Genomic DNA, 16,563 nt, shown 5'->3' with positions numbered 1-16,563 from the left:
AACAAACGAAAAACCAAATGATGGCATAATCCAAAAATCATCAAACATACTGTGCAAAAATCATTTGGTAGAATACCAAAACATTGTAACTTAACATACGCAGGACAAAAACTGTTCACCAAAAAGTACTAATGATGATGTCTTAGTATCAACTTACCAGTGTAAGAGTCCCTTGAGCAATACGCTGAACTTCAAAAGTGATGGCTCCACTTTTAAAGTAGGATTAAAATCAGAACATATGTCTCAGCAACTGCTGGAAGCAGGGGACCCAGAAAATCTACTCTAGAAAGTATAATTTAACAAAAAATTTATGTAATGACCTAAAATTTCATAAAATAATAATAATAATAATAATAATAATAAATAAAATAATGGTAATTAAATTAAAATTTAGATGAGCTATTAAAATACATTTTTATTAATTTTGGAAAAGATATAACAAGAATGATATAGTGGTTTGGTGAAAATTTATTTGGTATTCATTTTTTTTTTTTTTAGTCTGGGTTCAAATCCTGAAGCAAAAAGGGAGCAGTTTATTTTTACTTCAAGCTTATGAAATTACTCTACTGCCCTTAAACCATTTGAATTTTTTATTCCCTGCTCTCTTTCCCCGACAATACGCGTCTGAACCACGAAGAGGGAGCCAGGTATATTGATTCCAGAAGCTTCAATTCCTCTAGCGAACAATCTCAATCCTGCACCTCGTTTAGTCATTGCCATCGCCAATGCCATGGGTTCCGCCATTCAAGCTCCTTCCTTCTCTGATTGAAAACACCGGCGTCAACAGTGGTCCTTTAGTCTGTGTGGCTGTGTGTGTGTTCAGATCTCCTTCTCCATTCATTTGAGTTCTTGTCCGTCACCATGGTGTCCATGTTGTGTGGGTGTGTCCGAACGTCCTCTCCTTTGTTTCAGTTGTGCGTCGACGATGGGTGCAGGGAGCGATTCTCTGTTGTTGGTGGTGTGAGTTACGAGTTTTGTCTCCCCTATTCCATCTATTCTGTCAGCTTCTTCCCTTCTCTGTCGCTGTTGATTCATGCAATAGTATAGCTAAAAGGAATATTGAGAGGTAATTAGATGGAATAAAATATTATTTTGGGAGCTAGCATCCCAACTAAATTATTAATTAATATATTTTTTTCAAATGTTATATTTTTATATAGAGTATTTTAATAATAATTATATTGATTAGTGGATATTTTATTAATTAATTTTTTTTATTTTTAAGTTATAAGACGATGGTAACGAGCATTTACAGTCCGTGTTTGGTATCACGTTAGAAAGTAGAAATATCAAAAAGTATAATTTTACAGTGGCCTTATTACTAGGTCAAAAGCACATTCCTCTTGCGACATTCATAAGGAAGGCCATGAGAGTAACGTCTGAAATCATGACAATAGTGTTAAACGACCCATTTTGAGTGGACCTGTCTCAACTTGAGCCTACTTGCAGCATCAAGAACTTTGTTATTGTTCTTCCTTGATAATCCGCCATTGAAGCCCTTACAGTAGGAAACCCTAGGCTGCAGATTCACAGAGCAGGCCTTGGTATTAAAGCTCTTGAAGGAAGCCATGAAAGGGGCTTTAGAATAATCCATCTTCACTTTCCCCCAGCTGGTGGCCCATGTGTCTCCATTCCAAATCGTTGTGTATACTCTCATGGGTTGCCTCCTTGGGAATTCCACTCCTATTCTTTGCGTGTTGCGAATCACTCTTATAGGAATGTTATCCACCAATATTCTTCACAAATAATTCAGAAAAATATTACATGAGTTGGGAAAAATCTCAAACATATATAGGTCAATAATAAAACATGCTTTAAATTAAAATTTTAAATGGACAAAGAGAAACAAGGAACCCCACATTTGAACTGAATTAAAAAAAAAAAGGTTTTATAGGTCCTCTCATTTTATTATATATTAGTTTTATGTTATGAATCCAATATTGGGGTGCTTTGCAAGTAAAATAATGTTTATAAGTTCAAAGAATTTTCTCACCCAATAAGCTAATCTTTCAGGATGAATTCTCCGTTTGGACATACTTATAATATTGGTGCTTTCATTTAGAAGTCATTCTCACAAAGAGACTAAACACATAAGGTCCTGACTAGTTGGAAGCCAAGTGCAATGGATTTGTTGGGATGTAAAATCTCAAATGGATGACATTCTTAAATTCAATGATTTCTCTTATTTAATAAGCTAGTCTTTTAAGATAGGTTTTTTTTTTTAAACGTATGTTTGTAACATTTTTTTTTTATGTGAGACTTTTTCCATTGATTGAAGTCCACTCACAGGTAAAAGCAACAGTTCGTGTGCATGCATGCAATATGTAGAGAGGGACGTAGTGAATTACATGATGCGTCGAGAGTTCCAATCAATGGAATAAGCGTGAAAGTCGAGAGCAGGATCAAACCAGAGATAAAATTGAACCTCTCAACCACCAATTCCATTGGCAAATATGTTCGTTGACAACAAATATGGATCTCCAGACAAGTTTCCCAGAAACTCTATATCTATCTCATCATGCTTTGCCCCTCCACCTGAGCTTAGCTGCACAACATTTATTCATGTGTCACATGACATTAATTGTTATCACTTTGTCTTGGTTTCATTAGAGAATTTATTACGTACGTAATATGCAGTGACAGTGCCTGCAGAATATCCAGGAACGAGCTTGATTTGCATGTCGAAGCGTCCAAATAAGAACTCATTTTTGGAAACGATTCCTGATCCTGAATGTTGGTCCAGTGAAAGAGACATACTGTTTCCTCCGTCTGCTGTTTTAACCCTTTCGTCTCCTAAAAGAACGTTGAAATCTGTATTAAAATTCCAACCCAGTGCTGTGTTGCTCAAGGTTAACAAGAAACAAAGGACAAGCAAAATGAAATATTCACAAAGGAAGAAGAAGACAATGATGAAGAAGAACACATTTTCAACATATTTAGTTTTGAATCTCAGGATAAGGATCCGAGTTTGAATGAACAACATACACACACACACACACACACACATATATATATAAGACTTGAAGGGCTATGGTTACGTATGGTGTGTTGAATGAGAGAATAAATTGGTTTGAATGTTGTAAACTGGAAATCCAAAAGCTTTGAAGAAAATGGGAATGATTAATTAATTAGTCTCCGTTTTGAAAGAGAGGGAGGAATATGAGGAGAGTCAGTTTCAATGTAAGAATGTTTCAGATTCAACATGGATCCAACCCCAAGTCAATTTCAAAGATAATTATAGAAATTAAATTTGGGTAAACATGGATCGGATTCGGATATGACTGATTTTTTTTTTTTTTCCTTTTCTGGTATTTAATTAGAATGGTTTTTCTCATCGATTCCAAAGAGGACAAGCGCAAATATATATATATATATATATATATATATATATTAAAAAAGTTATGAATTCACGACACAATATTATCAGCTGAACATCAGAAGCCCAATCCATATAGCGTTTTAAAACATGACCAAATTAAATTCGTCAGTATGATTGTTGAACTGGGGAACGTATCAAAATCAAGGGAGAAACAAGCCATTTCAACCAGTCAAAATCAGCTAATTAACCGGTCCAAGTAAATTTTTATTTTTAAAATTTAATCCATATTTTTAAACTATAATTTAATTAGGTATATCTAAAAAAATGGAGAGATCCTTTTCTCATCTGACAGGTAGAGGGGTCTCTTTATTTTTTTTTCCTTCATTTTCTTCCACTTTTTCTTTTCCCACCATTCAAATTATTTTATTAAACAAATTTTTTAAATGATAAAATTAATGAATGATGAGGATAAAAAAAGTAGAAGGAAGTGAAGGGAAAAAAAGTGGAGAGATCCTCTTCCCATTTGACAAGGAGAGGGGTCTCTTCATTTTTTTTTCTCCATTTCCTTTCACTTCTCTCATTCCTACCATTCAAATTATTTTATTAAACAAATTTTTTAAATGATAAAATTAATGAATGATAAGAATGAGAGAAGTAGAGCGAAGTAAAGGAAAAAAAAATGAAGAGATCCTCTTCCTATCTAACAGGGGGAGGGGTCTTTTCATTTTTTTACTCCATTTCTCTCCATTTTTTCTATCCTTACCATTCAAGTTATTTTATTAAATAAATTTTTAAATGATAAAATTAATGAATGGTAAGAATGAGAGAAGTGGAGCAAAGTAAAGGGAAAAAAAGTGTAGAGATTCTCTTTCCTATCTAACAAGTATTGAGAAAGGAAAGTTCATGAAAAAATATACATACATACATGATAAATTCTTAAATTATATAAAACATGTCATTACATATATTTGCATCATATAATTACTTTTATTTTTAAAATTATAAAATATTTATTAATCTTTAAATTATATTTTTACCTCTTATTCTTTTTTTTTTTTTTATACAGTTTTTACCTCTTATTCTTACTATGAGATAATTGAAACTTAGAATCTACATTACCTTCATATAACAATGTGAGTAGTTATTTCGTTGTGTATTATTAGTTCCCCCATCTCATTCATGTAGAATTGAGAATTGAAACTAACAACTTAGGACTTGATAATTACAAAGTTAACATCAAACAAAAATTATAAAACGATTAAGAATTTGAGTGGTAAACCTCAGGGGCTTCAGAAGAAATGAGAGCCTTATTTTGATGTTGAGAATGGTTTAACAAGGACTTGATTGTTACTCCACTTCAAAATTGGAAATTCGAAGACGATTATTAGCAAAAATAAAGGAGCTGGGTTTAAAAAATAAAGTTGAAAAATGAAAATGCCTGCAACCGCTCACCTTCCCAGTTGCTGTTCCCTCCCTCCAAATCTTCCGAACTTTCATCGCAATGTCGATCACCAGAGAAATCTCACAACTCTATCACTTTCTACCACTCACAGCAAAATCCCTATCAGAGATTTCTCCACTTTGACTCCTCACAGTTTCGTCAATCCCAATTCCAATCAGAGCCGGATTCATCCTCCGTTTCTTCACTTCCTTCTTTCTATTGACTACAAAGATAGCAATAATCACAACCCAGAACCCAGAGACCAAAAGCTCCCTCAAGGAGACGAGCAAAAGGAGTTCAAGAACGACGAAGATAGGAGGGTACATTTCACAAACATGTGGTGGGCAGATGTGAAAGCAGCGTTAGGGCAGAGAATAAACTTGGAGGCCATTTATTCAATGTTTGTGTTTGTGAAGGACCCGAAATTAGCACTGCCCCATGTTTCTGTTCCAGATTTGAGGTCCATTGACTGGGGTGAGCTGCGAAGAAGGGGTTTCAAAGGGGTCGTGTTTGATAAGGATAACACCATTACTGCTCCTTACTGTTTGACCCCTTGGCCACCGCTTGCTTCTTCGCTGGAACTTTGTAAATCGGAGTTTGGTCCTGATATTGCTATCTTCAGTAACTCCACTGGTAAGTGTAGTATCAAGCTAGTTCAGTGTTGGATCTGTATGGTGCTACATCCGGGCCAATTTATAAGAAGCAAACGTTTGTTTCTTATAAATAGGCCGGAGGTGGTGTTTCATAAGCTGTGTAGTACCTATACTTCAAAGATCGAATCATGTTATCAAAATAGGCATGGCTCTTAATTACTTGTAAATACTATATATTTTATCGTGCGAATCTTGGAGTGTTAATACTTCTAAGCCATTACACATATAAAACGCTCACATTTTGTCGTCTGAGGTGTCTTTGCCATTTCTTGTCTGTATGGGTGTTAATATTGGTGCTTCTTAGGCATGAAACAATTTGTTCTGAATCTTTTGGTACAGGCATGTTGCTCACGGGACTTTTTTTATGTTTTAATTGTGCCTGATGAATTAGGACTTCATGAGTATGACCATGATGGTTCGAAAGCTAAGGCACTTGAGGAGGCAATCGGGATTAGAGTCGTAAGGCACAGTAAGTGTTTCTTTTGATTCAGCACCTTTTGTTTCGAGATGGGTCTCATGTGTCATATCTTTAAAAGTTAGGCATGTGAAATATTCATTTGGAATTGTCAGTAATAATGCAGTATTGGTGTTGATGTCTGTATGTAATTTGCACGGCAGGGGTGAAGAAACCAGCTGGATCCGCTGATGAAATTGAAAAGCATTTTGGTTGTGAATCCTCGCAACTAATCATGGTAAAGAAGAATTTAGAATGGGTCATCTTTACTTAGTCGTTGTTTCATATTTTGAGGGTTCATGTTCAAACATGAATATATTGTGGCAGGTTGGTGATCGGCCCTTTACTGACATTGTATATGGCAATCGAAATGGGTTTCTTACTATTTTGACTGAACCTTTTAGTCCCGCTGGGGAGCCATTTGTTGTTCAACAGGTTTGCTTCTTATGATATTTAACTTATCTTTGGTGTATTGTAATTGTTTCATGTATTTTCTTTTAACTTTTGTTTTGAAGAAGAAAATTCTCTCAATAAAAGAGAAATGAGACAACTCTATATGGAATGTTTTATAGAGATGAAGGAATCAAGGGGGAAAAAAACAGAGAAAACTATTGAGTGAAAATTCTATTGTGCCTTCTTCAAAAGACAGCTAATGGAACTCAGTACTAATGTGAAAGTATAAATGGCAAGTAGACCATGAAGGAAACCTTGTTCCAGAGCGTATTTGAAGTGAGATAATTGTTCTTAATTAGCATGAACCAAGTCATTGCTCTCTGTAAATGATTCATATGTACAATTAGTTTCAATTTGTCTGTGTCAATGGGAACCAAGTTCAACATACTTGTATGCTCTCTTTCCTGTGTTTCAGCTTCCTGATGTTTAGAACTTTTCTGTATCATAGTTGAAATATGTTATTTTGTGTGTGATATCTTGTTCAAACTTCCAATATGTCTCTTGTTTGCAAGTTCATCTTTGTCATGTTCATCAATGCCAATGTTAGATTTGCTTTATTTTTTGTAGGATAATCTTGCATATGTTGACATTTCGTTTTACATGCACGCACTCACTCATTCACTGATATACACTAACATTAAAAATTAGTGATACCATATGGGCATCTGTTTTTTGTCATTTCTGATGTTAAACATCATTGATCTGTACTTCTTACCCTTTCCTCAATGTTCAGTGACTTTTCGTATGTAATAGCTTTATAGTTGTCGACTTCTTGTGCAATGGTTTCAGACACCAGTTGCATATTACCACTTCATTTATCAATTGTCTTAGGACTCTATCCGGCTGTACCTCATATTCCATTTGAATAACTGAGACAATGCAGTAGACAACAGCCGCACTTTGGCATCAGCAGTGCAATCTCTTTCTTAAGGCTTTAATCTGCTGCTCCTATGGTTGTTCTGGTCCTATTAAGTTGAAAGTACAAATCCTTGATTGCTAAGCATAGAGAAATGTATGTTAGTGTTGATCTGGTTGTTGATCTCACCAATTTGTAAAATGAACATGAGTAATATTCTCAATATTACAGGTTTATATGTGGCATGGAAGGCTAAAATTATATATAGTAATGAGAAACCTATTGATAAAAATTTTAAATTAAATTTTCATTGGCCCTGAACTTTTTTGCTTCAGAATAATTTACATAAATATCAGGACTTTAGCGGCTCAATTCTGTTTTTGTTAAATTCTTCAAATTTCATATGAGTCAACTGACGAAACATGGGATGAATTAATAGAGGGATCAATAGACATAAGAGGGCTGAGTATTATCAATAGACGTCATACAGGGAGCATACTATCAATAGACATCGAGGACACTGAGGATGAAATAGTCTGAGGCATTATTGATTGAGACAAAAATTCTGACCTGCAGACTGAACTCCTAAAAGCCTGTAGGATGTAGGACTAGTGTGTGTTTTGACTATATATATGTGGTTGGTTGTATACTAACGAATTACGTGGGAGAAAGAAAGATGGACTGAATTACTTATGAATCAGAAAGATTGAGGCTGACTTCGGCCTCAGATGATTAGGCGGGGAATTGGGTACATTGGTTAAAGGCAGTGATATCTAATTCCTCAAGGTTATTATTGACATTTCATGACAGTAATAGGACCAAGGCAGCCTGCAGATATTTAGATGAAAAGGAATTGAGACAGTCAAAACTTAAAATGGTTAAAGGCAGTCTTCTTTCTCTCTTCCATTTATTTCCTTTTCTGGGAACATAAATTCACTTAGCTAATGGAAATATGCTTTCGGTAACTCCAAACAGATTCTCTTCTTTCTTGTTTTCTTGATGGGGTTGCTGAGGAGCAAAGATGGAATAGGAGGGGGAGATAAGGTCATTGGAATAAGTCTAACCCTTGCTGGTCATTTTTTAAGTATGACTTGTTTGGTGAACTTAATGACCAACCCTTCTCTTTCTCTTACACTTTTATTTCAGAAATTTGATAAAAACATGTTATGTTGTTGTCTTATAAAATCCAATTAGAAAAATGAAAGAGGAGTTCAATAAGATTCCTTAATGAAAAATACATGTGTAGTCAATGCATATGTGTATCATCTGTTCACCTTTCTAGAGACATATGGAGATAGCCTTCTAGCTTTTTTGGATTGGATTCTTTATTTCTTAGTACATTTGAGCAGACTAATGCATTTTCACCTAACATAAATTTGTCTTAATTCACCACCAAGTTATACAACTTCATCAATAACAAACCTTATCTCATTAAGTAAAATCAGCTACATGAATTGTACGACACTATTGTGCTCTATAAGCAATCAAGTCTTTGGGATATTCACTACCAAGTTATGCACATTGAAAAAAAAAAAAAAAACTTCCTGTGTTATAATTTGATTGAAAAACTCAACAGTCTACACCAGGCATTTTCTTCAGTTCTTATATGTGAAGATGTGACTGTGATGACAGGTGAGGAAACTGGAAACTTCATTTATAAATCATTGGCGTAGAAGAGGGTTGGAGCCACCATCTCACAAACTAATGCCTGACCCGACAGTGTGTGTGAAAGAGTCTCCCCCTCATCGGTAAAACTGGAATCAACTCTGCATAATTTCCCAGAATGCTACACTACACGCTACACACACTACAGGAATCCATGATTTGTCAATATCTTTTTGTTTGATTGTTGATGACACTAGATTCACACCAAATGGGTGTTCCTGTTTTTGATAATCAAAAGCCAGATGAATAGATAGTTTGAGCAAGAATTGCTTAACTTCATCTCCTCTTCTTTCTGCTTTTTCAAGTTGTTTTTTGGACCTGTGGCTCAGCTGCACTCACCCGTCAGCTGGTACTCCCTCTGTTCGGTTATACAAGATAAATTTACGTACTTTATATAAATTAAGAAAATTACTTATTTTATCTTTTCACAAATAACCTTCCTCAAATACTCTTATCTCCCTCACTCTCTTTTTTAATTAATTAAAACCACCCCTTTTAGAGGTGTTTTCAAGAGGGGATAAAAAAATTAATTACAGCATGGATTTTGTAAAACGGCTTGTAAATAGGAATTTTAAAACTTTCCAAAAGACATCTTATGAAAAGGAAGGGGAGAAAGAAATACATGTTTTTTTTCCCTCTCAAGTATGGATAGAACAATGGGAAAACATTTGTTGATTTCAATATTAAAAATTATATATATATATATATATATATATATATGACACATAATAATTATTTACGGATTAAAAAGTTCCTATTTAATTGACGGCATTTGATTTAATTGGTCAGAAGAATTAAATCAGTTTGTTCTAGGTCTTGAGTTCAAGTCCTGGAATAGACAATTGTGTTAAATAAATATGTAAAAGATATCCTCGAGTTATTGTGAAATTATTATTGGTAATAATAATCTCACATGGTAGGAATTTGAATTAGTTTGATTTTTCAAGATACTGAGCAATGAAATTAAAAAAAATAAAAGCTCATATTGTAATTAGTAAGTTTTTTTTTTTTTTGGTAAAATGGTTACCGGATTAGATTAGATCTAATCATTTTTGGGTCTAATTGAGTTCTCATCAAAGGTGTTTCGGTATTCATGTGGACTCGAGTTTGAAACCTTTGTTTAAGCGGTTTATAGTTTTTTCAATGAAACTAACACTTGTCAGTAAACCAACAAACATTTTTTTTGTATGAATAGAATATACACGTAAACTTGGTACAGATATTCCTGAACTCAGGAGCATTGATTCAAGAAAAAATGATAATAATTTTTTTTAAAATATAAAAATAATAATTTGATCTTTCAAAATATCACAATTTTTTAAATTTTTTTAAAAATTTTATCATTGATAAATAATTATCCTTATTGAAAATAAATGATTCATAAGTTTTGTTTAAATATTCACAATTTTTCTTTTTATATTCACAACAATATAATAGTAAATAAAAAATTTAACATGTGAAGTTATGATTTGATATTACATTGTTGTAAATATAAGAAGGAAAGTTGTGAATATTTAAACAAAATTAGTGAATTATTTATTTTTAATAAGGACAATTTAGTAATTTCAATAAGTTTATTAATGACAGAAAAGATCCTAAAACTTTTAAAAAATTATAATATTTTAAAAGATTAAATTATCATTTACATATTTTAAAAAAAATTTATTATCTTTTTTTCCGGTTCAAATGAGACAGCTCAGCAGCCAACCTGCGCTTTTGCGTTTTTGACTTTTTGGGTAGAGGCATTGATACGTGGAAAATTTACTGCAGATCTCTGTTTTTTTTTTTTTTGGGTTAAAAAAAACAGAGAGATATGTGCTCTCTCTCTCTCTCTCTCTCTCTCTCATTGCAATAACAAACTAACAATTTGAAATGATCAGTGGGACTGAACCAACTATTTCCATTTTTAGGAGTTTTTATGTCAAGAATATTGGCAGGACCTGGAAACAACTTCAAAATTACGCTGGGAATATACAATTTATATGAAGGGTTTAAACTAATTTAAATGGCTCAATTTTTTTAATGAAAATTTAATAAAATCTGCTTTGTTGAAATATAATCTTAGTCTTCTCAAAATGTATAATGCATATAACACATCCAATTACTTGTATAAAATAATTATTGATAATTGAGTCAAATGATTTTTTTTTTTTTTTTTTGGTTGGGGGTGGGGTGTGGGAGACCGGAAGTCAAGTTAAATTAAATCCGATAGGTTGATTCAATTTTAAGGCAAAACCCACCGCTTTTAATGAACACCAACCAACGAACGAGAATTGAATTCAAAAGCTTCTGATGGATACACAACATAGTGCTCCCAATTAAGTAAATCATTACTCCCTTGGCTCCTTATTAATCATCTTTATCCACTCATCAATACTAATATAATAAAAATATAAAAAATAAAATAAATAAAATTTCAAACAAAACCCTTGAATAAAAAAAAGTAAAACAAATTATATAATATTATTTTTTTGTCTCTATCTTACTTTTTAAGAATAATTTGGAGGTTTTAATTTAAAACAAAATAATCTTATTAACTAATAACTTATAAAGTGTATCATATTTTGCTTCTAGAAAGCACCTAATATATTAAACCGGCGGAGTATTAGTTAACTAATCATTCATCACTGTCACAAAACATTAGATGCATCATTAATATTGACATTCATCCCTATTTATATTAGTCTCCACAAATTTTGTCTCTACATTTGGATTGAATGAATGGCTTGAATCAACTAACTCAATGAGTTTTTTAATTATAACCATTAGCTTTTATGAAAATTATCAAGATACGTGTTTAAAAAAAAATCAAAATATCCTTGCCCTTGTGTACGTTGTCCTCTTCAAAAATTTAAAATTTAATGCTTTCTGAATATGATATGACAAAATCTCATATAAAAGTAATAGTTGTTATTGTGTCATATGAAACACTCATTGAATGTGTGTATTTGTGCTACTCACTGAATCTAAATCCCTCTCATTTAAATAACATTGAGTTGATCAAGAGGCATTTGGTTCAACTAATCGAGGAAGTTGAATCAAGTGAAACATCAAGTTAGAGTCCTAAAATATGCAATCAAGTTAAATAAATAATCCCTTCAAACATAATATAAATGATTGTTAGTTAATATACGGTTTACGAATAATGTTAGTTGAAATATTAAATTCTTAAAAATGTTCACATCTTTTCATTTATACCCTCATTAAATACCCTATGTAAGAGCATTGATAATAATAATTAAAATTCTAGCGCATGATTTTTTAAAAAAAGAGTAATAAATAAAATAGGGATATAATTGAAAAAATAAAAGTAAAGTTATCCGGTGCCTTATATTTTGGACCAAGAAAGATTTTTAATAGATGTTTTATATTATTATCCAAATGAAGTATGCCAAAGGCATCCCCAAAATATTCATGAAACCATCGTTGGTAATAATCATCCCAAATTGTGGGAGTTCGAATTACTTTGAGCAGGAGGTGGTAATACCCTCAGTTTTCCAAGAATACCAAGCAATAAAATTAAATAAAACATTAAGTTAGGTCTTAAGAGTTCATCATTGTTGTAATAGGCTTCACAATCCGATTGACACTAATAGAAATATTTATATATATTACTAACATGGGCTAGCAGAAGAGACTAATCAACGGCAAATGCATGTATAAATGATGGGCAGGTGCTTCCACTCAACTTAAAAAAATTTGCAAGTAGGTGAAACTTTTTAAAAAAAAATTTCCATTGTCCCAATAGTTTTGAACCCGCTAAATCCAACCTAAAATATGTTGAGTTAAAAAAAAATTAGTCTTTTATATTTCACTTAAGTCAATAAATTTTTAATTTTTAATTCTTATCTTTAAATTTAGATTATTTTTAGAAAAATATCATTTTAATTTCCTTTTCTAATATTAATTTACAAAACTAAATATTTATTATATATATATATATTAAATTATTTTTTTATTATTTTTTATTTTATATAATTTATTTCCTACCAACTCAACATCATATGTTCATCATTGGGACTAGTCCCTCATAATATGATAAAATAAGTTCATGCTAAAAGAGATATTGTACACAATTTAAAAAAAAAAAAGAAGAAGAAGAAGTATTTATCAATTATTTGCTAACAAGATCTTCAATTAGGAATTGGAAGTGCAATTCAATCCACGTTGTATGAATGAATCAACGTACCTTTATCAAAGCGATTTTGCATGTTGCAGACTTTCATATGAAGTGCATGGTATTGTTTTCACGTGGGATCTCCTAATTTCATTGAAGAAGAAGCACAAGTATGTGTAGCCCTTTTTGTCAACTGCTAAAACCTCCTCAACTACTGAATCCACTTGCACTGTGTATACCCACGCATACATACATATATAGCACATGGGACCTATATGAATTTAATGATCAATTTATGCATAATTCAGCTTAACATCACTCTCCAACAAAAAAAAAATTAACTCAATTTATTAAATACTAATAAACTAATTGAATTAACCATAAAAATGCGTAAACATGTTAAAAGGTAGGAGAAAATTACATTAACAGGCTTATTTTTTTGGAAAAGATGCTAAAGGATCTTAAAAATTATAATTATCTTTAAATATTAAAGTTATTGATATATTTTATGAAATTTACCGCTGATTTTTTTTAAAAAAAAAAGAGCTCACCACAAATTTTTAAGAAAATTTGTTATAAAAAAAAGCTCATAAAATTTGATAGTAACTTTATTTCTCTTGAAAATAACTAAATTTTTAAGATCTTTTAAGCAAAACAATTTGTAAGACATAAGTTGATTCTTTGATAAAATTTATTTTTCTTAAAAAAAAATACATCTTTCATGTTCATGTGACGGACAAGCAACAATATATTTCAAGTGAATTACTCTTTGTAAATTGTAAACGAAGAAAATACATACATCTTTCTTGTTTTTTCTTGATTTGATCTATTTATCCTGAATTTAAATTCTCTAAAATTGAGATTGGTGAATATAACTGAAATTTTCTTTTTTTTTAAGTATTTTCACTTATTTTATAAAATATAAAATCTTCTCTCTTGCATAAAACAAAAAATTTTACAAAAATTCAACTTCAATTTTAGAGAATTTAAACCCATTTATCCTTAATAAAAACAGAATTCACCATTGAGTTTATTCTGACCAACAGGAAACAAATCCTGTATCTTTAATTAGCTCCTTCAGTGTTTTCTTCTTCTTCTTCTTCTTCTTGAAAAAGCATTATTTATTGGACGAGAAAGGAGTGAACACTGAACAACAGTGAACAGTAATGCACAGAATGAGTAAATGCAGCCTGCAACACATCAACCAACCATATGCTTCTCCACCTGCAGAATTAACTTCACTTCCTTTGAACCATCCTCTTATATATTCCTCCTTCACACCCTTCTCCAATCCACACTTACGAAAACCCTAAACCCTCATTTCTTCTTCTTCCTCTTTGTTTTTTTTTTTCCTTAGCAGGCTCAGACATGGAGAAGATCAGAAGAAGCAGTCCATCTGCTTCTCTGTTCATTTTCACACTCATCACTGCATTGATTTCCCACGATCTTGTAATCCCCGTGATCTCTTCCACCACCACCATTGAAAATCAGAAAAGCTTTCTCCCTCCATACCCACATCCAGGATCTCCTCCCTCAGGTCTCTCATTCTCTGAAATAAATCTGTTTTTCTTTCTTCGTCTGATACAGTTCATGGCTATGCATGAGCAGGTTTGAATGATCAAATGCTTAAAAAGAGACAGTTTTGAGAACTTCCGCTTTGTTTTCTGCAGGCTCAGGCTCATATGGGAATCCTCCACCATCTGATCATGGCTCCGGTGGTGGCTACGGTAGCCCATCACCACCTTCTCATCATGGAGGTGGTGGGAGCCATAATCCGACCCCGTCAACACCTTCTGGCGGCAGGAACTGTGGATCACCACCGCATCATGATCCTTCTCCAACACCGTCCACCCCATCAAACCCGCCGTCAAGAGGTGGTGGCGGCTACTACAACTCGCCACCTTCTTATGGAGGTGGCAGCCCGCCGGCCACCCCAACCGACCCCGGCACCCCCACTACCCCTTCATCACCCCCTTACCTTCCTTCTCCTCCTTCTTCTCCCTTCACTGGTACTTGCAGGTAAGTTCCTTTCAGTCTCTTACTGCAGAAAGAAAACATTACATTTCATATATAAGAAATAACAAGGAAGGATGTAATGACTCAGGTTTAAAAATAAAGGCAAAATGTATGGTTACTTAGTTGAAACTTGAAAGAGTTGAGCTATGTCTTACTAGGATCTATGAAGCATCGATAATAATATTTTTTAAAAAAATAAATTTGTTTGCATAGGATATGTAGATATAATGCACCTAATATATTTTGCTATACGAAGATACAGATTGACAGTTAGTTTAAACTGAAAACTAAAATTCATTTTAAATTTTTATTGATATTTATGTTATGAACATCTTTAACATACATTTGAAATGTTGACTTAAAGTACACCTTTTTTCCATCTTGTTTATTTATAATTGTCACACATGACACACTCCTCTCCTCACACTCGTACCTTAAAATTTCAAAAATTATCACATCCTGACATATTATTATTATTATTATTATTATTATTATATATACCATGTTGTATCATATCCAATATCCGATATAGTAGGAAGATTATATGATCTTATGCAATGAGTGTTGGTGTGATCTGCAGCTACTGGAGGAACCACCCAGCAGTCATCTGGGGATTGCTTGGGTGGTGGGGAACCCTAGGCAGTGCATTTGGAGTGACAAGCAGCAGCGTTCCAGGGTTCAGTGGAGCAACTATGTCCCTTCCTGAAGCTCTTTCCAACACAAGAACTGATGGTCTTGGAGCTCTCTACAGAGAAGGTACAGCTTCATTCCTCAACTCTCTTGTCAACAACAAGTTCCCTTACACCACCAATCAAGTCAGAGACAGATTTGTGGCTTCCGCTGGCTCCAACAATGCTGCTGCAGCACAGGCTCAACTCTTCAGAATGGCCAATGAGGGACGAATGAAGCCTCGAGATTGATCAGATATGATCAGCAATTGTTTGGTTTTTGTGTGTTTCTGTTTATTAAAAAAAAAATGAGAATGTTTCATTAAATGTAAGAGTTTTATTCATCAGCTACTAGCTAGTGTGTGCTGTTTTTGATTCTTCAGTGTTACTTTGACAAGGATAGTTTGTCAGTACTCTCCAGCTATAAAATTGTTAGCTTCTTTGGTTTATCAGTTTTGAATAAAAGTTCATTAATTTTTACTTTTGATAATCTAAAATTTTCGTTCAGTTTAAAGGCCCTGTCACGTCAATTTAATACAGGCTAAGTATCAGAGTATGAGATATCATCAATCAAAACAGAAAGGTTCTTAGTAATTTTTGTTCAAAAATGAGCTGTTAAACAACAAACAAGAGAACCACAAACCGTTGCAAAACAGCAAAAGAAGAAGAAAAAAATAAAAAGTCATGGGGTTGTTTCACTATATATCATATATTATTAGCATTTAAACCTGGTAAATTTTAACAGTAAATGAGGATCTGACAAGTATTCAAAATTCTGTGAAAGGTCATCTTCCAATTTAAAATTAATTTTACTTTTAGACAAAGTAATCCAAATTTAGCCATCCGGGTGGCAATTAGTTGTACGTACGGTATATAGTACATGAATTCCATTTAAAGTGACAGCAAGGAAGCTGAGCTGTG

General features: G+C 32.9%; 2 protein-coding genes and 1 pseudogene across 2 annotated transcripts; 2 read left to right on the top strand and 1 right to left on the bottom strand.

The window, feature by feature from the left end:
* Nucleotides 1-837: 837 nt before the first annotated feature.
* LOC129317226 (xyloglucan endotransglucosylase protein 1-like) lies at nt 838-3,451 on the bottom strand (annotated as a pseudogene).
* Nucleotides 3,452-4,753: 1,302 nt separating this feature from the next.
* LOC129318751 (phosphatidylglycerophosphate phosphatase 1, chloroplastic/mitochondrial-like) lies at nt 4,754-9,120 on the top strand. Its single transcript, XM_054963686.1, has 5 exons — nt 4,754-5,393; nt 5,805-5,882; nt 6,032-6,105; nt 6,195-6,302; nt 8,809-9,120. Exons 1-5 carry the CDS (start codon nt 4,754-4,756, stop codon nt 8,926-8,928), a joined length of 1,020 nt encoding a protein of 339 aa, XP_054819661.1. The 3' UTR covers nt 8,929-9,120.
* A 5,147-nt stretch (nt 9,121-14,267) lies between these two features.
* LOC129317098 (protodermal factor 1-like) lies at nt 14,268-16,091 on the top strand. The gene is made up of 3 exons (XM_054961432.1): nt 14,268-14,495; nt 14,629-14,977; nt 15,555-16,091. The coding sequence occupies exons 1-3, from the start codon at nt 14,327-14,329 to the stop codon at nt 15,892-15,894; spliced, it is 858 nt and encodes a 285-aa protein (XP_054817407.1). The 5' UTR covers nt 14,268-14,326; the 3' UTR covers nt 15,895-16,091.
* Nucleotides 16,092-16,563: the final 472 nt, after the last annotated feature.

This window comes from Prosopis cineraria, unplaced genomic scaffold, assembly GCF_029017545.1.
Source record: "Prosopis cineraria cultivar Desert tree isolate PC_DT_omini unplaced genomic scaffold, ASM2901754v1 PC8, whole genome shotgun sequence".
Lineage (NCBI taxonomy): Eukaryota > Viridiplantae > Streptophyta > Magnoliopsida > Fabales > Fabaceae > Prosopis > Prosopis cineraria.
This window is presented reverse-complemented; position numbering and strand designations above follow the sequence as displayed.

Excerpts from the sequence above, each read along its gene's own strand:
- LOC129318751 (XM_054963686.1), top strand. The coding sequence starts at position 4,754 with ATGCCTGCAACCGCTCACCTTCCCAGTTGCTGTTCCCTCCCTCCAAAT. Across the intron at positions 5,394-5,804 it reads TATCTTCAGTAACTCCACTG|GACTTCATGAGTATGACCAT; the intron begins GTAAGTGTAGTA and ends CTGATGAATTAG. Across the intron at positions 6,303-8,808 it reads AGCCATTTGTTGTTCAACAG|GTGAGGAAACTGGAAACTTC; the intron begins GTTTGCTTCTTA and ends CTGTGATGACAG.
- LOC129317098 (XM_054961432.1), top strand. The coding sequence starts at position 14,327 with ATGGAGAAGATCAGAAGAAGCAGTCCATCTGCTTCTCTGTTCATTTTC. Across the intron at positions 14,496-14,628 it reads TCCAGGATCTCCTCCCTCAG|GCTCAGGCTCATATGGGAAT; the intron begins GTCTCTCATTCT and ends TGTTTTCTGCAG. Across the intron at positions 14,978-15,554 it reads CCCTTCACTGGTACTTGCAG|CTACTGGAGGAACCACCCAG; the intron begins GTAAGTTCCTTT and ends TGTGATCTGCAG.